The sequence below is a fragment of the Ostrea edulis genome, chromosome 1 (genome assembly GCF_947568905.1).
Source record: "Ostrea edulis chromosome 1, xbOstEdul1.1, whole genome shotgun sequence".
Taxonomy (NCBI): domain Eukaryota; kingdom Metazoa; phylum Mollusca; class Bivalvia; order Ostreida; family Ostreidae; genus Ostrea; species Ostrea edulis.
Genome location: NC_079164.1, coordinates 72,668,575 through 72,693,354, shown reverse-complemented (window position 1 = coordinate 72,693,354; position 24,780 = coordinate 72,668,575). Strand labels below are relative to the sequence as shown.

At 35.4% G+C, this 24,780-nt stretch overlaps 2 protein-coding genes across 5 annotated transcripts in view; one reads left to right on the top strand and one right to left on the bottom strand.

Annotated features, from left to right (window-relative positions):
- Positions 1 to 3,376, bottom strand: part of LOC125682467 (stimulated by retinoic acid gene 6 protein-like) — a 61,519-nt gene extending 58,143 nt beyond the window's left edge. The window contains exon 1 of one of the 4 annotated variants that reach the window (XM_056159585.1): positions 3,303 to 3,376. Coding sequence is in view for 1 of the 4 variants with exons in the window: in XM_048923068.2 (XP_048779025.2) it covers positions 1,709 to 1,836 (128 nt within the window). In the remaining 3 variants the exon portion in view is untranslated. Of the gene's footprint in view, positions 1 to 1,708; positions 1,867 to 1,957; positions 2,072 to 3,302 lie in introns of those variants that run through there. The other 3 variants (XM_048923097.2, XM_048923068.2, XM_048923116.2) reach the window with 3 other exon arrangements.
- Positions 3,377 to 10,801: 7,425 nt separating this feature from the next.
- LOC130048112 (uncharacterized) lies at positions 10,802 to 14,270 on the top strand. The gene is made up of 5 exons (XM_056144346.1): positions 10,802 to 10,816; positions 12,410 to 12,502; positions 13,611 to 13,679; positions 13,773 to 13,841; positions 14,115 to 14,270. Exons 1-5 carry the CDS (start codon positions 10,802 to 10,804, stop codon positions 14,268 to 14,270), a joined length of 402 nt encoding a protein of 133 aa, XP_056000321.1.
- Positions 14,271 to 24,780: the final 10,510 nt, after the last annotated feature.

Genomic DNA, 24,780 nt, shown 5'->3' with positions numbered 1-24,780 from the left:
AATTGTACAGGCACGTACCTACTCGAGCCTAACGAAGCTACGCTACTTGAATATGATCATAAACAGGTCATATATATTAAATCACTGCATCGTACAAAATCCGCCTATAGAGCTTTATAGTCGGTGGCGGATAGGTAAATCGTGGCGTCTTGTTCGGAAAAATACACTAAACGATAAAAGAAGTAATAATTTCTTCCACTCCTGGAGATATAAACGGCAAAAGTTTTTGATTTCTTGAATTACTTTATTGAGAGAACTTTCATTTTTTCCAAAAACTCTTAATATTTGCGTTATTTTATTAATTTCTCCATATAAAAAAAATATAGAAAATAGTACAAATGACTAAATAGGAGACATATTTCAAGCCCTATAAAATCAAGGAGCTTCCGGGGCCTTCGCTTTCTGAACCCTCACCAGGCCTTCGCCCTGGACCCACTGGGGGCTTCAAAGCAGCCCCCACACCCCCTGCCCCATAAAGTGCCCCCCCCCCCGTAACCGCAATTCCGGGACCCGCCCCTGATAGTTCTTCATTTAGTAGTACCCTATGTTATTAATCTCTGGAGAGAAAACACGTGTACATGTAAACAGTGCAACAGCACTTCTACAGCTTGTATGAACCCAAGGAATCTTTCCCAGGGCTAATTCGCTAAGCTAGTGCGTCAGCTGAGTTGTCCCACTTCCAGTTTTGAATATCAAGATCACTAACAAACGTTCTCTACACTTACTATGCTCCTTCCGGAAGAGCGCAAGTGCGCAAGCGCACCTTGATTAGCATATCAAAATAAACAATATTGTAAACGTATCAAGTACGAACGTTGCACGCGTCTTAATTGAAGTAGTAGCTAGTAGCGAAACTGCACTGTACGTACAAATTACGTATAAATGAGAGACAAATTAAATTAAGCTATGGATAGCTACTATACTAAGCCAAAAGTAATTGGTGCACACTGTCACTGCACTGCAATAAAAAAAGCATATATGAACCTCCCTACCCCAACTGGTAGCTACTACTTTGCTAAGCTAATGCAATGTATACCACCAATATGCATGTGTAAAATGCACATATGTACACTGGCAGTCGCTGCACTGTGTATCAGATATATGCATACATATATTTCGTTACAAAGTAATAATTCAGATCTAGCAATTTCTGAAATGTAAAAAAAACAACCTTTAATCAGACAGAAACATCCAATCATGAACGAACACCCAATCTCAATTGGGGTGATCGACGCAAAAATCCATAGAACGACGCATAATGAACCTTTGCGAAATCGAAAGTAGAAAGCCTAAATAATTTCAAACAATTGTCACAAAATCTGAAGAAATTGCACATAATTGTCTAAACTTGTTTAATTTTTGCATCTTTAATATGTAAATCCCTTTTTTTAACCTACCATAACTTTAAAAAAAATCGCCAAAATTCCAAATATTAACCGATTTCTTTGCTGTTTGCATGTCACGTTAGAGTTAAAAAAGAGTTATCAAAGGGCAATAACTGCGCATACTTCATTCGGAAATTACCTATACTATTTTTAGTTGCGCAGTTAGCTAGACGAATCGAAGCGTGGGCAAAGAACGATAACTCATTTTCAATATGGTGGTCAATTTGCATAATTTATTCAAGAGCAAAAGTTGCATTGACGTTTGTTAGTGAAGATGAAACCAGCGCCTGATATACATAGAGTGTCTAAAAGAGGCCGTTTACCGACACAGAAGATTGGGTATTCCTATCACAGGAGAAAGGTCAGGAAGATATCCAGAATCTGACTGAGCAACAACTGCGAATGTAGATGAAACCAAATGTTTTACCCGCATGTCAGTGCATTTAACCATTTCTCATCAAGGGATTCCCAACACTGCTTCTAGTTGTCAGAGAATGGTTCAAATAGAAAAAATGGATAGTGTCACAACAATTAATTTTCAAATATTAGAATATCTTTCTAAATTCACTCACCCGCCTCTAGTTGTTGTACCTGGTTCAGTCAGTTATTCTACTTTCATTATAAATACCTGGAATTCGCTTATAAATCGGGTATTTTCTTTTTTTCCGGAAAATGGAATCCGTGTCAGTAATTTCGGAAACCGGTGTCATGCTTTATAATTTTATACACACACAGAGACACACACGCATCTATCTATTTATCTATCTATCTATCTATCTTTATCTATTTATCTTCCTATATTTTTTCATCTAAATGTTGGATGGACTATTATGAATGAAATTCAACGAAGGTCATCCTAGTAACGAGCTGTTTATAATATGTTTTGAAATTAACTGACGTGTGACATAGTGTAGTGGTGTTGGCCCGGATAGATATCGGGTATATTAATTTTCTTTCGTAAATGAAATTTGTGTCAGCAATTAATTTGAGAAATCGGAGTTTCATGGTTTGACAAGCTAATTCATGTAGATACTATTACCTGATCTTAGTTGAGTCATATGTTTTTATATTTCCATCCTGAGGACCTAAAAGTTCTAATTTCGATTGTTATTCGAATTTTGAAAGTTTGAAAATATTAGAGTTTTATTTAAATTTTTCAAATCCAGGTGGAACTATGCTAACGAGATGACACACTCAAACAATTTTGAATACAACAAGACGATGTTATGTTTTTATCTCGCCATTTAAAATCAGACATGCATGCTCATTCATGACTTCTTGGTCTAACCCAATCTCTCACCAGAGGGCGTTACGCTACGCTCCACAACACCTCTGTTATCGTCTGATTTACAAGAACTTTGTAAAACAGAACGTCTTTGAAAATAAAATAAATCTACATCATTTTCATAAATAAAACATAAATTTATGAGTTAAAAACACATTGGTAGGTATCGAAACGCTGTATTACGTTAGTGTAACCTCCATATTTATGGAACTATTTTGTCTTGTCAAATGTATTAATTTCACTTTCACTTCCGAATCGTAACTATGGACTCTACATTAGAAAAACTAGTGAGATTATAATGATGAAAATCTTACATTACACAAAGAACAGAAACGTGTCTTTCTGTTGGAGTCAAAGACGCTATTTTGTCCGTGCGAGATCATGTGGTTAGCCGAACTATTTATCAGACGATAACAGAGGTGAAAGTGAAGCTTGCGTAGCGCGCCCTCTGGTGAGAGAATGGGTCTAACCTATACGTACATTGTAAAAATTTGTTTCCGATTCACTTGACTGGGACTAAATACCCAGTAAGTAAGATTGCAACGGCTGGGAGCAAACGTATTTTAAAAGTTCATATATATTTATATACGTAATACACAGTTACTATGATACGTTTTTCTTACATAACTTGCCTGTCTATTGTGTCTGTGTTCAGTTAGGGAACAAAGCAATTCCCGGTAAGAGTGAATTCGATGCCCGGTTAACTCGGCACCTGTTCTTTCCAAAGTTTCAGAGATACATTGTAGTAAAAGATGTTTTAAAAGAGTTAGCACTCAATATACCATAAATCTACGAATATATTTACACTGCAAATTACATGTTTATTGTTTTTGGTTTGCTAATCAATGTTTTTCTAGGGAGCGAATTTGGACACGTCATTTTTGTCCAATGGGCTGATCCACATAGCTCGAACTGAACTTCCTTTTACTGTATGCAAGACCTTGGGCACACCGAATATACCCCAGCATGCGGGGTGTACAATGTAGGCTATGTTGTGACCGGGTGTAGGTTTCCGAAGCGGAAATATATATACCGTAGATGGTTGAGGTTCGTTTTCGCATAATATCTCAATTTATTGGTATATTTCCCTGAAAAGCATATGGTTACGAAAGAAAGCATTAATTCAGGAATATATGGAAACAAATATATCCACTGTACACTTTCTAGTTTTATCAAACACATCAACACAATTCCGACGATTGGGGCAAGTATGGCACTACCGCGTGTCTAGGATCAAATATCAGGACAACGCTTTGTTTTATCGTCACTTTTATATGACCAATAAGTACGTGTTATCTGTATAAGTTTATGCATATACTGTCAGTGAATAAAACCAATCGTATTCAAAGATATCGACGAAAAATCAATGTAGTGCATGGGGTGTGTGCTACATGTTGTGCACGGGGTGTATGTTACCAGATTTCCTTTACAGACAATTAGTGTGGAATGTTCAATTTTTAAACATACTGAGTGTAGTATAGTATTTCTATTTGTTGTTTTATATGAGAGTACATGCATTAGTACTAGCCCAGTATACTGAATGAATCTACTTACGTTACATACATGTATACAATCCTTTACACGTGGTACATGTCCTGGATGTTATTTGTATCTGTTAAATTTTTACCCACTGTTGCTTTGTAAATGTTCTTCTGCATAAATTGTCTAAAATTGGGAGAAAAACGCAAATTACATGTATATGCAACACATTTTATAACCATGTTGTCTAACACCTCTTCATTCTAACTATAATGAAAATATACTAATTGAATATATATAAAGAGAGAAAAATGTTTTCTACAAACGAGTGACGGAAAGCGAACTCTGTAAGCTACCTGTGTATGGGGATATGTTTGATTCCATTATATATGTACATCATACGACTAACTACATGTAGTACATTGAAACCAACTGCAGTATTCAAATATTAAAGAGGTATGCTGACACATCGTTGAATATTTTCTCAGATTAATATCTCTTGTGGCTGGCATTGATTTGGTAACGTTCTTAAATAAGAGGCCCAAGGGCAACATCGCTCACCTGAGTTGCCTTGGCTCATATTTCAAGATTTTCTTTATGTATTTGCCTATGTTTTACACACTGGAATCTGCACTATGTCAGAAAGCTTTCATGGAAATGTAAAAGTCTTTGGCCCAATGGTTCATGAGAAGAAGAGTTTTAAAGATTTTCCCTACATATTTGTATGTAAATCTTTGATTCCCTATTGTGACCCTATCCTACCCCCAGGGGCCATGGTTTTAACAAACTTGAATCTGCACTATGCCAGGAAACTTTCATGTAAATCTGTACTTTCCTTGCCCAGTGGTTCTTGAGAAGAAGATTTTCAAAGCTTTTACATATGTACAGGTGTATTCACATTCATTTGAACAAACTTGAAGTTTGGTTGGCCCAGTGGATCTGGAGAGGAAGATTTTTAAATGTTGTTAATGTATTTTCACTATTATCTCCTCTTGGAGAAGGGCGTGGCCCTTGATTTGAATCAATTTTAATTCCCTTCACCCAATGATGCTTTGTGCCAAGTTTGGTTAAAATTGGCCCAGTGGTTCTGGAGAAGAAGATGAAAATGTGAAAAGTTTACGACTACAACGACGACGGACAACGGACAAATTTTGATCTGAAAAGCTCACTTGAGACTTCAGCTCAGTTGAGCTAAAAGGATTATAACTTATCAGTTAGTCTCAAAAAACGTAAATTTTCCATTCCTCTATGGAAATAACCAGAACAACATTTGAAAGTGAAAAATAAAATCATATCAAATATCTCACTTCATCGGAAATTCAGACACATTGTAACGCCTAAACATTATTAGTTACACAGTTATTTAGTGACCTGATACGTAAAATCCCATGTCATTCTTTATCCAAATTCTTTAAAAAATGTTCTTTTTAGTTTAATGGTCTACGATGCTTGTGAGCCTTTTGATAATATCAAGGGTACAAATTACCCCCTCTCCCCATGCATCTTTCTAACCACTGTTTCTTTCGATGTGCGAGAGGACGAATAGAGTGAAAATGATTCTCCTTTTAAGTAGAATACAACTATCCATTGGATACATTTTTATTTATACTGCAAATGTTAAATGTTAATTGTTAACATATTTTAAGTTTTTCGACGTATCTTTGTGTGGCGATTTGTGCCGTTTTTGTCCATAATTGTCTTTGAATCCACTTATGCTACATTCAGTGCCCTTACCCTTATATGGTTAGACAAAGAACATAAGCTTAAAGTATGATATGCATAGCCATGATGAGGACAAAGATTACTTCTAGGGTGTGTGTGTGTTGTGTGCTGATTGAATTAGTAACGTCAAACAAAAGCTTTTGGGAACTGATTGATTCAGTACATAACATTATACAGACATACCGCGTGTAAACAACAAATATAAGTACTACTACAATCAATATGCTTAAATATTGAATGACATTCCGCACTTATGCGTAAAAGAAATCTGGTAGCATACACCCCATGCACACCATGTACATGTAGCATACACCCGATTTTCTTCGATATCTTTGAATACGATTGGTTTTATTCACGGACAGTATATGCATAAACCTATACAGATTACACGTAATTATTGGCCATATAAAAGTGACGATAAAACAAGTCATATGTTTTTGTATGAATTATATGAAACGGTGGATTCTGTGCATGACTTCCCAGGTGTCTGTACATTCTGCTTCCCTTAAGCTTGTTCATGACCCTTCTAATTTTACAAACTGCAAGCTGATCTCCTCATAATATTATTATACACAATATTTTCCATTTAGTTCCGCTTTCCGTTCCGCGTTTTAGCAACACTCCAACCTCATTCTCTACCCAGAGTTCCGTGCGCTCCTCCTTTTCCGTAACCGTTCATTTGCGGTTACAGAAAATGCCGAGTAGTTACGATTGGCGCTGTATGTGAAACTTACGTAACGCGCCCTCTGGTGAGAGAATGGTCCCAACCTAGGACCTGAATCTCTGACCCAGAGGTCATGGATTTCACAATTCTCGCTGTATTTAGTCGTAATTCTTTAGAATCCATCTGATTGTTTATTCCCCACTCTTATGAAGCATATTCTAACTATGGTTTAAAAAACACATGTAGGCCTACATTGACAGATGATGTCATGCGACATAGTTTGAATTTTACTAAAAAAAATTCCATAAGTCTAAATTTCTTGCATGTTATCATTTCCAAAATGCCCTGACTTGTGTTTCATCTCCGCATCATCCGACAAGTGCTGTATTTTTTATATAATATGTGTATACGTCTTAAAGGGACTGGTTCACGTTTTTCGAAAGAAATATTTTTTATGTTAAACTTAAACCTATATAACTCATTTGATGTTGACAGCTAAACTTTGGACCGTCTGAATGCAAGGATAAGAGCAACATTTTAGCTTTGATTTTGTGTTATGTAAACGAAGACTAGAGTCTTTTTATGTAAACAAACAAACCAGTGAAACGTTAATTTTGTAAATCAAAGCATCTTCATTTTGTACTTTCACAAATTTAAAGTTTTAAACGAACCTAAAATATACTTGAGATGTGAGATATTATGATAAACTTGGATCAATATTCATTTATTTTGAAAATTTCGTAAACAATAACACACTTCAATTTTTGTTTTCAATACAAATAATAAATTCTCTATAACGAGCTTCTGTCATGATGAATAACCTTAATATTTTGTGAAACCTCTGTGGCCGAGTGATAAGAGCATCGCGCTCAAAATCACACGGCCTCTCACCTCTGTCGGCGCGGGTTCGAATCCCGCTCGCGCCGTTCAGTGAGAAAGTTTCCCTGTTTACTTTCGGAAGGTCGGTGGTCTCTTCCCAGATACATTGTATCTGGATTCTCTCTTCCACCAATAAAAACTGGGCGCCACCAGATAACTGAGAAATTGTTGAGTGTGGCGGAAAACATCAATCAATCAATCAACGAATCTAAACATATTAGATTGTAGATTTTGATCATTTAAAGTGAAAAACAAAATTGGGAGGGGAGGATCGTGAAACAGTCCCCTTAAATGTGTGTTTATCATGTAGAAAAGATTAAATATGACTAAAAATATAGTATGATCTATGTACATTGTATTGTCATACAGCTAGTGAATGGAGCCGAGGGGGGGGGGGATTTTCTGGTGTGTGTTTTATTCCAATCTAAGTGTTATATATCTGATAATTTAAGAGAGATTATGATTAATTCTGGTCGTGTGGTTGTGTATTTAAAATGCCTTTGATGTGGCACTTTCAAGGCGAATACGTTTATAGAATACTGCCAGTTTTGATCGCTACATGCATAGGAATCGCCGGTTACCCACGGGTGCTTCTGATCGATTCTCTCCAGATGCGTGAGTGGACTCAAAACCGTAGTTTGCGACGATGCCTGCATAGGTAAAACTGGCACTTATTCCAATCATATGACGTCACAATAACGAGTCAATTTACCGGAAGTATTGATGATGCAAAGTCCTTTATGACGTCACAATAAAGATCTACGTTGTCAGCCTGAATGCATATTTTGATACAACCTTAGCTCCGACTGAACTTCATTAATTAATCATGGATCACGATCAAGAGAACTTGGTGAGTACCGTATTTTCTACGTGGCATTTTGCGTTTTTAGTATCCGCTCATTGTAAAAGCATCTCGTAAGCTTGTCAACAACAATTTTTAATTAGAATGTAGTATCCGCTCATTGTAAAAGCATCTCGTAAGCTTGTCAACAACAATTTTTAATTAGAATGTAGTATTCGCTCATTGTAAAAGCATCTCGTAAGCTTGTCAACAACTTGTTAAACAAAATGTACATATATGTACCACACGTACATATCTAATAAATGTAGCCTTAGAAAAGGATTCAATTTGTATAATCTGTATGTCGTATGATAATGAATTAGGATGCAATATCATTCTGACGGAAATTCTGTTGAGACCACATAATGCATAAAGTATGTTTTATTACTAAGATTGGTCACACATCCCTTGTCCTTATGTTTTCCTTATAAAGAGTGCTGCTTTTCTAAAACGGAAAACGAAAATCATTGCATGCAATAATTAAAATGGCTGATTGTGAACCATCGTCAGTTACCCACGGGTGTTTCTCGTCGATTCCTCCTATCATGATACCGTAGGCACTGCTTTGAGGGGGCGTGTGTGGGCTCAAAACCATGGTTTGCGACGATGATTATCAATAAGGGAAGCACAAACAGGGAGAAAGAGGAATGATCCTCAGAATATAACGTTTCATCAATCTACTTAAAAATTAGCTGTTTTGAATCCGCTTGATTTACTGCTTCTCAAATGCGGTAGCGGATTAAAAACCGCTGTTTTTGATTATCATTTATCATTATTATTTATTATTCATAGCACTTTACATATAATTGTAATATACATAGAATTGAAACAATTACCATAAAGCGTTTTACATGTAAAACAAAGAACAATAAATACATAATAAAGACATATACAATATTAAACTTAATGTTAGCATGGTAACAAAGAATATGTAATACTACAAAAGTTTTTATTTGATAAAAATAACTGCTTACATAAATACTGGATTAAACAATACATGTAAATGGTAACCGGGATAAGTGTTCTATCAACTTTAAACACTGGTCTAAGGCACAGGTGCTTGTGGACAGGACTTCCGGTACCCCCCTTCTTTTATTTTTAAATGTTCAATTCCTTGGGTATTTCGGACGTATTTTTGATAAAATATGTAACTTCAGAGTTTATCTATTTCAATGGAATACACAAATCTCGCATAGAAACCGTTTTTAAAAATGTCATATCACCGATCATAATATATGAATTATGTGAACGACTTAAGTCTGTCGCGGCCGGGATTCGAACCCCAGTCTTAAATTCCGTATGCGGGGCGAACGCTCTAACCTCTAGCCACCGCGGCGGTTACTTAAAGGGTTGAAAAAAACTCTCACAATGTTTAGCTGCAAATGACGATAGTCCTCGATGTGACAATTCTGACTGTATTTAGTTGTAACTTTTATTTTTTCGGAATATATCTGATCGTACATTTTTTATTCATATTCTAACTATGGTTTGATTAACCACGTGTACATAAAGAGATAATGTTATGCGACTTAGTTTTCAGTCCCTATTTCTTGCATATTATCGTTTCCAAAATACTCTCGGCTCGTGTTTTATATTCGCATCATCCCACAAGTGCAATAAACATTTTTGATATACATATGTAATATTATGTGCGTAGGTCTCAAAAGGGTGTCTATCATAAAAGATTAAACATGACTAAAACTGAAATGCGATATATGAACTGTAATGAATACAGCTAGCAAATGGAGGTGGGGAGGGGGGGGGGAGTTCCATAAAATTGTTCTTCCGGTTTTATGTGTTATAAATCTGATAATTTAAGTGGCAAATTTAGGGGGGGGATGCCACAAATTTACAAGGTATTACTGGCATATGTAAATGATAAGGCTGAATTTTTTTTTAAAAACTCTGCACAGATCATATTAACATATTATGCTAGTTTTATAGCGAGCTAGCGCGAAGCTGTGGCTCGTACTGCGAGCTCCAATGACTAAAGCGCGCGAAATAATCCGAACTAAATCTAAACCTTTAACAAGAAAATTTTTTGACGCCAATCCCAGAAGTCCCTTGTCAAAAATGGCTGAGATCTCGCAAAATCACGTCTTGGACTATGATAGTGAACTTAGGTGGATTATCATCCTGATCTTGTGGTCTTCCAGCTCGAAAATTCAGTGAACCATTAGACGTAATGTTTTTAAAAAAAAACATATTTAGATCACTACTTTCTGAATGCGGCTGTTTTTCCGGTAGAGTAAATCGACGACCGCATTACAAATGTTAGACGTATATACATATCACTTACTGTCATACATTCGAGGCTAGTACCAGAATCGGCCGAAGTTTGCCGAATGATTTCAATTAATGGATGCTATTCTATTATGTCACAATAAGAAGCCAATTTACTAAAAGAATATATATACATGTAGTTCTATATGACGTCACAATATAGAACCTACATTGTCATTTGCCAGGAACCTTGTATAAGTTCTGCAATTTGTAATCATGGATCACGACCAAGAGAACCTGATGAGTACTGCGTTGTCTACTAGATGGTAGATACCCAGGTCAGTACATGACTTGCTTATCACCTTTATTAGAATGTTGCTAGTATAGTTTGCCCTTTTAGTATCCGCTCATTGTACCAGCATCTCGTAAGTTGTCAGCTGCACTTGTAAAATATAGAATGTACCACACATAGGTAAAGGGAGTCGGACATGATCTAGATTCGGATAACTTTGATGTTGATTTTAACAAACTTCATGCAATAAATTCATCTTCCACTGTGATTGAATAAAGCAATGGTTAAACTTGAAGAGTTGTCTTCCTGTTGTCGGTTACGGTGCTACAGTATATTTTTACACTTGACCAAGTACTGAAAACTCGGAAGATCCGCCATGCACGTAATCTATTCTGCTTTGAAATAATTCAGTTCCAATACAATGAATCAATCTGATATTGAGTCGGACAGTAAAATTTCGTTATTTGATACAAAGTAGTACACTTTCTAACTTTATATCAACATTAAATTTTTTTCTCTCATATCTACGTATGTAAGATACAGATATTCTATGAAAGAAAGGTATGTAAGATATTTCTATCTTTCATATCACGTGACGTTTATCTTACATATCCCGTGACGTCATAATCAATACATAACTAGCTTGCAACTTACCTCGCCTCGATTGACGAACACTAGCGTCTGCAAAGCTCTTGTACAAAAAATGACAGATTGTAATGTCCCTGATAATCTCCAGGTGTATGTGACCGGACACAAAAATACACATTCCTTGAACAATTACTGCACACTCAACAACAGTCACAAATTCCTCATACACCTATGTCATCCGGTGCATTATGCCCGTTCACAGAAACCCAGCCCACACGGTCTATTACGTCTAGGCCTACCTCCACATTCACTCTGTCAACGTCTACTGTCCGTGTCTCAGGTGAAATAAGTGCGTTCAATGTCCATGAAACTCGAGTCCTTGCACGCGTGAAAAACGAAAGTCTAGCCATGCCCATATTCACCAACAAAAACCACTTGGAATTCCTCTTCACACACTCGTCATTAAATAACTGCTCAATTAATATCAATATCAATGCTCCTCTAAGAAAAAGAAAAAAAACCGTGCAGTTGTGAATGCATATTCTGATTAGGTCTGTCAAAATGTTTCGCGCTGATGACTGTCAAGTTACGTCACGCACCCTGATTATTGATTTATTCAAAGAGGAATAACTCTAATACAATTCACTTATACACTCGTCGGCCGATTTTTTGTCAGCAACATAGTTGCCAAAATGAAGGTCGTAGAATTCGATTCTGATGTTATTTTTAATGTAGAGCGAAAAATTAATTGATTGAAAAATTCTCAAAATGGCGTCGCTAGGCACAAGGAAAACGGAAAACTCTAGAAATATGAGAGAAAAATACTCTCTTATGAGTTGCCATGAAATATTAAGGTGATTCCACCCTCGGGGTTGCAAAAAAGCGGTAAAACCCTCGGCAAAGCCTCGGGTTTCACAGCTTTTTTGCAACCCTCGGGTGGAATCACCTTATATTTCATGGCTACTCATAAGAGAGTCTTATACTCTCTGCACTGCACATGTAGCTTATCTTATACGTACTGTTAAGATCAATATTTTTCTATTATTTACAGAAATTGCAATGTGAAAAGTTAATGAGAGACATCCACAACGACTTCATGGAGATTTTTATTTATGAAAGCTATATTAATGAATTTTACCGACAGGTGAGTGGGTATGCACTATGGTATAGTTTCTCACGTTCCACTCATTAACTCGTTAACTATTACTGGACTACTATGTTGTCCATCACGAATGGTAAAGTTATAATACATGCAGGAATACATCTTTATTAAAGAATAATTCCAATGCCGTTTATCACAATTGTTTTGATTGGACAAAAATAAATCTAAACGAGAATTTACACATCAATGAATCCCAAAACGCTATGTATACATACGAGCCTGAAAACAAATAACACAGTGCGGGGAAACTATTCCAAACTGATAATACAAGGAACGAATTGGAATTATAAGAATCAAACATTCTTTTTGAAGAATTTATCAATGTGTAAACTCTGGATAGTTTACTCACAAACTTAACATTCTTCAAAATGAATGTTTAATCCTATAGTAAATCCTTTTAACAATGACGTTTATATGCAAGGAAACTGAGATACAAAACAGCAAAATGTGCACAGCTCCCCGTATGCATCTGTGGAAGTGACAGTCTACAATATATTATTGATAGCTGAATCCTTTCGGGTTGGAGGAATAAGGGCAGTAGTAAATAATTAAAGATTTGGAATCCCTGCAGTTTGTACTGGTGTTTGTTTGATATTATCGACGAGCTCACACCTATTTGTATTAATGACTTTGCAGATTCTCTCTGCTCGAAGTACCTTTTCAAATTATTTTGGTATAGTTTTCAAAGTAACCTATAATATTATGGAAGCAGCTGACCCCTTTTCTATATAAATGTAGGAGTCAAAACAAAAACCTAAACACCGACCTAAGATTCGGACTCTTTATGTAGTTTGTTTCATCTTATGCTGTCTAAGTCAATGGGATGGTAGGTTGCGTGCATTGCAGGTCTTTCTCTTTGAATCGTCTATCATATATACATGTACCACGATTCTTTACTTTTTAGCTATTACAGGGTGTAGGTGTAAGAGTGGTATTCATAATGGAATCATTTAAAGGAAATGCGCCATGAATTCATATTGTTTTTTTAGTTTTAACCGTTCACTTCTCCGACAAGATGTAGATACAATTTTAGTTGCTTTGGCAAATAATCAAATGAATAATCTGATTTATATGATTATTTCAATTTAAGAATGATAAAGAAGGAGCAGAAGTGATAGAAGAGAAAATCACGGACGAAGCTCAACCTATCCCGGCTGTGGTATGTTTAGATAGATACAAGTAGATACAATTTTAGTTGCTTTGGCAAATAACCAAATGAATCATCTGATGTATATGATTATTTTAATTCAAGAATGATAAAGAAGGAGCAGAAGTGATAAAAGAGAAAATCATGGACGCAACTCAACCTATCCCGGCTGTGGTATGTTTAGATGAGCAACAATGAATTATCCTCAGTTACCAACCGTTTGGACTTTTCGAAAATTGCACATAGATAATAATTCTCCAAGATCATCAGAAATATTGATTTATATTGAACGAATTGTGCTGATGTTTCCTAGATTTTAAAATTGGTAACGGTTATGCCAAATCTAGTTATCAAGGTTAATATTCTGTTGTGATGAATGTATTCTCTCTCTCTCTCTCTCTCTCTCTCTCTCTCTCTCTATATATATATATATATATTGTAATTCAGATAGAACAGGAGAATGACATAACACAGGGAGAAAAGATAGAGGAAACTCAAGAAGAACCGAGATCTGCTCCAGCCGGGGTATGTAATGTGTGTGTGTTTAGTCGTTTGCTAGTCCACTACCGGCGAGACTGGAGGGACTTTAAGTTTGCACTATGAATGTCCGACTGTCTGCCAATCAGTTTTCTGCACTTTGTAATGCTTGCAGATTTTCATTTGATCTTTGGCAAGTACTAACGGCCATTGAGGATTGAGGGGTCTTTATAATGCCACATATGCTGTGACAAGGAGCCTCGGTTTTTCCTGTTTTATCCGAAGTATCACCCCCTTTAATCGCCTCTTACGACAAACAAGGGGTACTTAGAACCTCTTCTAACTCAGATCCCCACGGAATGTTCCAGGAGAGAACATTCTATTTGACTAATAAGTTAGGATACCCTAGGAGAGTTGTTATAAATTTTGTAAAACTACTTGTAAATAATTTGATACTGTTGAAACCCATATTTACCATAAATCATTGATGAAATCACCTTTTTAAAACTTGTATTATCCATACATCTGTAATTGAAAATTCAATGAAAAAACATTACCCAAACATTTAAATTCTTTGAATAAAGTCTTTTTCTTGGTACATTTCATGTATTAATAACTATTTTAAATCAAATAACAAAAAATCAAAAAAAAATCCCACGTACACATAGCAAATACGTTCAAAATTTCGAGTATCCTATTATATAAATGAATAGGAGACCTTTACTTCATAAAACCTTGGACAAGCTACATTGTGCACGTACAAATTAGGACTATGTATGTTCTTGGAGAAGGCTTATATAGGCTGCAAGCCTGCTGCCTAATCCATTTATGTTTCATACATAATAAAATATTGTTTAAATTTAAATTGAATGTATGTTCAACAGATTTCAACGCATGTTATATATACAACACAGGCAATTGCATCGCTTGGGTGTCGAATTTACTATATAAAGAGTAAAGGTATATAACTCTAAATATAGGGTACCCAAGTTAGCTGATGTAAAAACAATAAATTAATTGATATAAAATTCTACTTTGTATTTTAATTTATTCATACATAATCAATCTACATAATTTCTAAAGTTCATCCCGAAATTCTGTATACTTCCCAAGATATGCAGAAATGAACTCGGAAAAATGCCTATTATTTTTTGGTTGACTTTTAGCTGGGCCCTGACACTATACGACTACACAGAGTGCTTGAGCATTGCAACAAGCTATCAAATAGAATGTGCAGCATAAAATATCATTTCTAAAATGAATTTCTTACCCCAATTCATAAAATGAAGACCGTAATAACTCCAAGTGACTGAAATTTTTTAAACCGTCTATACTTTCACAATCCCAACCATTAACTGTAGTTACGACTAATTACCCAAAAGAGATGGAAGACCCATAACGATTTAGAGACTCAAATACTAATATTTATCAATATTGATTCATTATAGTACATAAATTATGCTAATAACAAGTCTTTATAAATATACAAATGTCTTATTATGTCTATTTTTATCTAAATCACATTACCACAGGTGTTCGACGATGTCAATGTGGGTAGTTAGTGGCACCGATGAAAATTCCTGATATTAAAATGAAAGTACAGACGGTTTAACATTTTCAGTCACTTGGAGCTATTACGGACTTCATATTATGAATTGGGGTAAAATATTTATTTTAGAAGTGATATTTTATGCTACACATTCTATTTGATAGCTTGTTGCAATGCTATATATCAAGGAATGGAAACTCGGCTTGAGGGGTTCTCATTTTTAAATTCCAAAAAACCCGGAAGTTTGTATTTTCAGGTGCATAAATCAAACTCGTAATGTATCCGTCACTGCTTCAGTTGTTGTATGACGTCAAACATAGACCGTGACGTGTTACATCAATCGTAACTACTCGGCTATTTCCGTAACCGCAAATGAACCTCGTCAATCGGATCACACGCTCATCCTTTTCCGTAACCGGTCAGACTTCCGCCAGTGTTCGTTTGCTTACAAACCAAACTCTTCCAGTTAGGTATTATGGGATAGCGATTCTTATGCCGCGTATACCTTGTGACGTCACTGTAGAATGGCGAAAAAACATAACGTCAACTGTAAACAACATCAAGTTCATTACTTTACACAATAACTTGAACAGAGTCTCCCTACTTTTTAATGATCTTTTGATCATTTTATGTTTGAAATAAAATTCATACTTTTATATTAATGCTCTTAATGTCAATATCTTCAAACTTTTAACTACGAACTAATTATTTAGTGTTCTTTGCCTGCGTGATAATCGCGGACTCACAATATACAAATCTGTATATTGTACTGCGTCACATAGGAGAGGTCCAAACTCCCCGTCGAGGCCTCATTACGTCACCTATGTACAGACCTCTCCTATGTGACGCAGCACAATATACAGATTTGTATATTGTGAGTCCACGATTATCACGCGGGCAAATAACAATAAAGAAGTAGTTCGTAGTTAAAAGCTTGAAAATATTGACATTAGGAGCATTGATATAAAAGTATGGATTTGATTTTAAACATAAAATTATCAAAATATCATTAAAAGGTAGGGATACTCGGTATAAATTATAGTGTTTAATGTTTACGTTCTTGTTTTGAACTGTTTACGTTTGACGTTATGGTTTTTTCGTCATTCTACAGTGACGTCACACAGTATAGCCGCCTAAGAAATCGCTATCCCATAATGCCTAACTGGAAGAGATTGGTTTGTGAGCAAACAAACTCTGGCGGAAGTTTGAGGAGAGGTCTATTCGTAGGTGACGTAATGAGGCCTCGACGGGGGAAGTTTGCGTAACCGGTAAGAAGATCGACGCCATCAGAGTCTGTTGCCATGTATACACAAATGTAACTATGACGTAACAGTCGTACGTTACAAATGAAACGCGAGCTATCAAATGCATTTAAAATATTATACATTTATTGCATGATAGTGAGGGAGATATGAAGATTTATTCACCCAAGAAAAATCATATTTCCCGAGGGCAACGCCCGAGGGGAATATGATTTTTCTTGGGTGAATAAATCTTCATATCTCCCGAACATTCATGCAATAAATTGTTTATTATACCGAAACAAAGCAAGACTACAAAAGTACGTTTGAAATTGGAGTCCGCTCATCTACATTGTATGTAGCTGGGATCGTCCTAACGGTTACACCGCGCCGTCAACGTATTACGGTAGAAGGTACAAACAACGAAATACAGTGATATGATAACCAGTTTTTGTATTTCCATTCTCCTTGAGTGCTGATTTACTAGGAGTACTTGCTTGTTTTTGTATCAACCAAAACCATGCGATTCAACTGTGTATCAGAGACCCGCATATTTTGTGTCTTACGAACTATGAAAGTAGAATGACTCGGACTTATTGTGACGTCACAATACACTTCATCTACCTTGACGTTAAATTTATGGAAAATGCACGAGGCTGCCCAAGGGGGAAATATGATAGGGAAATATGAAGTCTGAGAGGGAGATATGAAGTTTTGTCCTCCCAGGCACGTGACCGTCTAGACCAATCAGATTACGCGTTGCATGGCATTCTCATACTGAGGTATAATAACATATCTTAGTATTCTACCACTATCGTTTTCCACTAATATGTTTATATATTAGAGTGAATAAGACGTTAATGATACCAAAATTGAATCTGGTGAAAATCTAAATAAAACATTATACAGGGAGTCGGTTCTGGCCTTTTAACTTTATCCACGGGAACGCTTCCGGCGAGGAAATGCATTGATTTGATGCAATTCTTGCGCCGATCCACGTCCAAGTCTTCTTATCGGAGTTTTACGAAGAGGCTTACTTTTACAATCGACGGCTGACTTTTACAATTTAAAGGGGCCAACTCCAAATATGGGAGTCGTACTTGCAAAATTCAATACTTTTACGGCATTCAGTTGTTGTATATTATTTAACGTCCCACCCGAGAATTTTTCACTCGTATGGAGACATCACCATTGCCGGTGAAGGGCTGCAAAATTTAGGCCAATGCTTGGCGCTTATGGCCTTTTTGCAGAGAAGAATCTTTATCGTGCCACACCTGTTGTGACACGGGGCCTTGGTTTTTCAGGTCTCGCCTATTCTAACCCGGACCCCCACAGGGTACGGCATTTAGGACAAGCACATGCCAGATGCTTATATCGATAATGTACAGTATATACCAGGGAGTAATCGGTTTTGATGGGGACCAGTTTTCATGTTTTGAGCTATTTAAACCTGTATTTGTTGATCTGCTCCTTTCCGGGTTTAATCGGCGATGACCGGGGACACACTTGATTGTGAACCGGAATTGCGCACGTATCCCGCCGGGTAAGCCGATTGAGCCGGAAATTTCTGATAGGTGAAGGCTGCTTCAAGCTCAGGCTGGCGTCCCTGGAGACAGTAGTACCGAGAGTTGCTTATTCTAAGACAAAATATTTTTGATTCTTACTCTGGTGGAATAAACATGATTTGTAAATATGTTGGTCATTTCTATGCGGAATAATGTTTATACAAAAGAAGGTCAACAATTTCATTATTGTACTGTAGCCGGGTCACTTGATTCTTAGCGCGACTCAAGTATGCTATCTAAGTCAAACTTTTCAAGGTGTTTATGCATTTATCTGATCAAGACATAGGGCTCACAGCCGGTATGACCGGTCGACAGGGGATGCTTACTCTTCCTGGCCACTTGATCCCACCTCTGGTATTCCCATGGGTCCATGTTTCCCCAACTCTTTATTTTCCTTGTGGTTGTTATTTTCCTTGTGGAAGTTGTGAGATCAATCACTTACTTATCTTCACTATCCATGTGTGTGTATCAAGAAAAACTGAGTTACCACAAATATCGTTGATTCTACAGTGTATTTTGATATACATGTATACAATATACACATGACGTATTAGTTGTCTTCACATTTAGACCTAGAGCTTCAACACGAAAGAGAGGTGTACAAAACATTACCTTGTGGGTTTTTTAATTAGGGGGAGCTATGACAAAATATATCTCGACAAGCCTACCCCCTCAAATTTTGATTCTAGTATAGAGCTGCCGTTTAAAGGTATGTGTGGTTAGGTGGGGGTTCCTTTGTTCCTGGGAAAGCCAGAAACCCAAGATGTAATATATAGAGAACTTTTAAGTTTTCAGGACTGCTGACACATTATTCAGAAATGTTAGGATAACTTGAGTTCGTCTGATTTCATTGAATGCGCTGTGGTACGCTTATGATATACAGTAATCTTTTCTTTTTATGGCAATTTTCTGGGTCCCTTTATGCATTTCTCAGCTTGTCATTCGCAGTTAACATTTTAAAACTTAATTAAATGTCAAAACGAGTAATGCATTGCGAAAGTGTCGAACGAATGTGGAGAGAATATAAGAGTCACTAAACATAATTGTCGTTTTGGTGTTTTTATGAAGCAGTTTATATACATCCAATTTCTGTAGTTTGAGACGATCCCTTTAAATTGTAAAAATCAGCCGTCGATTGTAAAAGTAAACCTCTTCGTAAAACTCCGATATTGGTGACGGAAAAAGAGGAGCGCGTGATCCGATTAGAACAGATACTTTCCAAAAAGCATTATAAACATGATAAATGGTCATATTTACAAGTTGTGTTTTGTGCCATTTACACAAACGTTCAGCTGGGTGTTCTTACTTTATGCTAAGCACGATTCAAAGTAACTAAAATGTTAATTTTCCAAATTTTGTTGTCTTTTACAAAATGAATGCACAAAAGACACATATACATGTATCTTTATCAAAATTTTATTTGATAAGTATTTTAAGTACCGGTAGGCCGGGAAATGATACACAGGAGAATAAAGAAAATGTCGTATTTGAAATACAAACATGTGTATTTCCATTATCACTGAGAGCCCGAGGGCAGATTGAGAAATTTCTATTTTTTTCATATTTTGAAATAACAAATAGATTTTTAGTAGGAATATTAGTTGGTTATTTTCAATACACAATATCATTTTTAAAAATTGCAAACACAAAAATGAGACTTTTAGTTACACTGGAATGACCCTGAATACATAATTATTATAATATTCAAACAATATATATAATTATCATATAGCTAATTAATAGTCTATTATAAAATCTGCGTAAAATCTAGAGAATGTTAGCGTTCAATATCCCGAGAATTTATTGAACGCTAACTTTGCATTGTGTAAATTGTGTGCGCCCGAAACATTCCGAGTATGAGCGTTCAATATTGATGTTACCGTAATGACGTCAACAAGTCGTAATGACGGGTTTAATATTGAAGAGTTAAGAAATGCATGCTGATATTGCACACTTTCACCTTAGATGCCAATATTGATGAATTATCGTCTATTTTGGAGTATTTTAAGTGAAAAGGGATATAATTTAACAACTACATGTAAATACTTTAGCTATATAATAAAAGGGTTATTGAACTTACATGTATATTGGTGAATATTGGCACTCGTTGGTTGTCAAAACGCACTCGCAAGTTGCATTTTCACAACCAACTCGTGCCAATATTCAACAATGTAAGTTCAATAACCCTATTATATTATTCAAATGTAGGTGAATTTTCCAACCAACAATAAGTACAAAATAACAATGTAATTCTCAGAACAAATATGAATTATATTCTTATAAATTTTGTAATTAATCTGTTTCCCCTTCATCCTTTAAAAATGCTTTGAAATGCAAACTCTACATACATTTGAACCTTTTATAACTTTTCTGTACTTAAGTTGCCAACGAATTTTATTTTACAGGTATAATATGTTGATGACCCCTAACAAGAATATAGATTTCATTTTTCCAAGGGTGGTTGTAGATTTTAATTATATAGCGACATACTTCTGCTATATTTGGGAAATCAGTTAGGTGTTAAAAATCATGTTTTTTTCCGTTGTCATGGCAACAATTACCCTGGAAAAATTGTGCGTTATTTTTCAAAAATGGGTAAAACCATCATAAAACTAAATCAAGTGGACAAAATAACATAGAATATTAACTTACAGGAAATATATCCCCCTTAACTAAAAATCATTGATTTTCACAAGAATATGTGCACCTGTTGCTAAGGAAGTGAATGACCTTGGATATCAGACCCGTAACGGGTCCAAAACATTTTAGGTTTGGTTTTGTATTAAGTGGGATAAAATCAAACATAAATTGTATATCAATAGCTTCTGAAAAATAAAATTTTTGACTTTCCATGAAATGCTTGATGCTCACTGATTTTGACTCTTAAATAGGGAAAGTCGCTTACATTGTCATCAGCTGTCCTATACTGCACGTTCTAGTCTATAAAACACTTAAAGTAGGGGTCTAGTAGCGTGACGTCATGTCCGGATCGAACTCCAGTATTGGTTCACGTACTATTATTATTGGGTGGATTTATACTGTTTTTACATTTACCTGGATGTTTTTTAATTTAGTAAAATGAATACAATAACACTCCATCACTTATATTTAAGTAGACTATGGATCCAATCTTCTTTCCATTTTTTGTCATCTAATTCACACATAAAACCAGAGGTACATATTTGTTTAATTGATATACAGGCCGGGGTATTACATGTTAAAATTATCTGTAAATTAAAAAAAATCCATGATATGCAATCATGCACTTGTGGAATTAAATAAAACAATTCTGCATTTGTTATATATTTGTTATCTTGTTATATATTTGTTATCTTCTGTTATGTGAAAATCATCTTCAAAATGGTTATTTTGGCCCAAAAATGTAAATATAAATTGAGATGCTGTGAAAATATTATGCTGAGAAAGGGCAGATTTTTTAAATGTATTTTAACAAGCATTCATATATGAACATAATATGTGAGTTTGAATGAAAAATCACAAGTCAAATTTTTAAAATATTCATATTAGTGGTGTTGCAGTGCCGTATTTTTGACTGCCGAGGGCCTGTATTGAGTTCAATTTTGTACCACCATTATTAAAAAACATGAAACTATATTAAAATTTCACTTTTAATTATTTAGTTAAACATATTTATTTCATATTTGAGGAAAAACATTGCAGCATCATACCTCAAACAAAATTTTATGGACATATTCTAGGACTTCTTCAATGAATTCTGATATTGCCGTTTGACAAATGGGGGTACACATAATAAAAATACCATAATTTACTCATTATACTGACAACCCCCCATTATTTTGTTTTTATCATACCCTGAAATGAACAATCTAAGTATCTAAACTCAAATTTTTGAGAAATCACAAGTAGGTCCAGGACTAGGGACCTACCTTAAGATGTAGATTTTCGTTTTCTATTTTAGAAGATGAAAAGATTACGCCGATTTCTCAGGAGACTCTTCTGTTGTTTTGGGTAAGTCAAAGTGGAAAGTCTGGCAATGCTATATTATATTATTATCCCTTAATATAGGAACTTTGACAGTTTTTTTCTACAATGTAACTGTATTTAAATGTAGAGGAAAACTCTATAATGGTAATAATTCTTCGATTTCAACATGACGCTAGCAACTCACTGTGTTATAGTAGAATATGTTATAATTGGTTTAGAGCTCGTAATAGTTGATTTAGACAATGCTTCAGAATCCCTCTCCTCCGGCTGCCCTAAGTGGATGTGACCTCACCATCTCATTGGGGAACATAGGCGTAGTATATGGTGGATACGTTATAAATGCAGATGTTTTTTTTTTTTATTATTTCAACGACATATCGTTATGGCATTTCGAATAACATGAAGACAGTTATCGGATGTCCCTATACGCATTTAAAGGTGAATTAGAATAGTAGGAAGTCACTGAAAATCAATGTCTGATTCACAGAGAGAAGTTTAGTGATGACGAGTTTTTATGTTGGTATCTTTTAAACATTTGTTGTAATTACAAATTACTGAAGTATGGTAATTTTACTATTGATCCGAAATTTGACCTCTTTCCCCTACGAGAATGTCACTAGTACACATATAACGTTTCTATTTAAGGAACAGATAACGTACAACTTACTTGTGTGTACAAATCACATTTTCCTTGAAAGCAGGATACATTTCTTATAAAATAGATTGCTCTAAAACAAATCACTAACCTTGGTTGGAAATTGACTCTGTCAGTGAGTTATGATCAAATAAATTAACTTCATTTCACACCAAAATCTATGAAACTTAGTTATCCTTAGAGAGCAGAATATCCTTATTATCATGTATTTTGTAACATTCACTCGTAATAACCTATCTATCAATAATAATTTTCGAAAAACTTCTAACAAACATAATTAAACAATGGCGTGGTTCTGGCATGGGTTGTTACTGGGGTACATTTTCTTTTAGGTAATTTTACATGTTTAATAAACCTGCATCTCTACAAAAAGAAACCGAATATTAAGATCAATAAACATTCACGACATACTACATCTATATGTACAGGTAAACATTCACGACATACTACATGTACAGGTAAACATTCACGACATACTACATCTACATGTACAGGTAAACATTCACGACATGCTATATCTACATGTACAGGTAAACATTCACGACATTATACATGTACATGTACAGGTAAACATTCACGACATTCTACATGTACATGTACAGGTAAACATTCACGACATACTACATGTACATGTACAGGTAAACATTCACGACATACTACATCTACATGTACAGGTAAACATTCATGACATACTGCATGTACATGTACAGGTAAACATTCACGACATACTACATGTACATGTACAGGTAAACATTCACGACATGCTACATCTACATGTACAGGTACACCTTCACGACATACTACATGTTCATGTACAGGTAAACATTCATGACATACTACATGTACAGGTAAACATTCACGACATACTACATGTACAGGTAAACATTCACGACATACTACATGTACAGGTAAACATTCACGACATACTACATCTACAGGTAAACATTCACGACATACTACATGTACATGTACAGGTAAACATTCACGACATACTACATCTACATGTACAGGTAAACATTCACGACATACTACATCTACATGTACAGGTAAACATTCACGACATACTACATCTACATGTAGATGTAAACATTCACGACATACTACATCTACAGGTAAACATTCACGACATAATACATGTACATGTACAGGTAAACATTCACGACATACATTTACATCTACAGATAAACATTCACGACATACTACATCTACAGGTAAACATTCACGACATACTACATCTACAGGTAAACATTCACGACATACTGCATCTACAGGTAAACATTCACGACATACTACATCTACAGGTAAACATTCACGACATACTACATGTACATGTACAGGTAAACATTCACGACATACTACATCTACAGATAAACATTCACGACATACTACATCTACAGGTAAACATTCACGACATACATTTACATCTACAGATAAACATTCACGACATACTACATCTACAGGTAAACATTCACGACATGCTACATGTAAATGTACAGGTAAACATTCACGACATACTACATCTACATGTACAGGTACACATTCACGACATACTATATGTACATGTACAGGTAAACATTCACGACATACTACATCTACATGTACAGGTAAACATTCACGACATACTACATGTAGATGTAAACATTCACGACATACTACATGT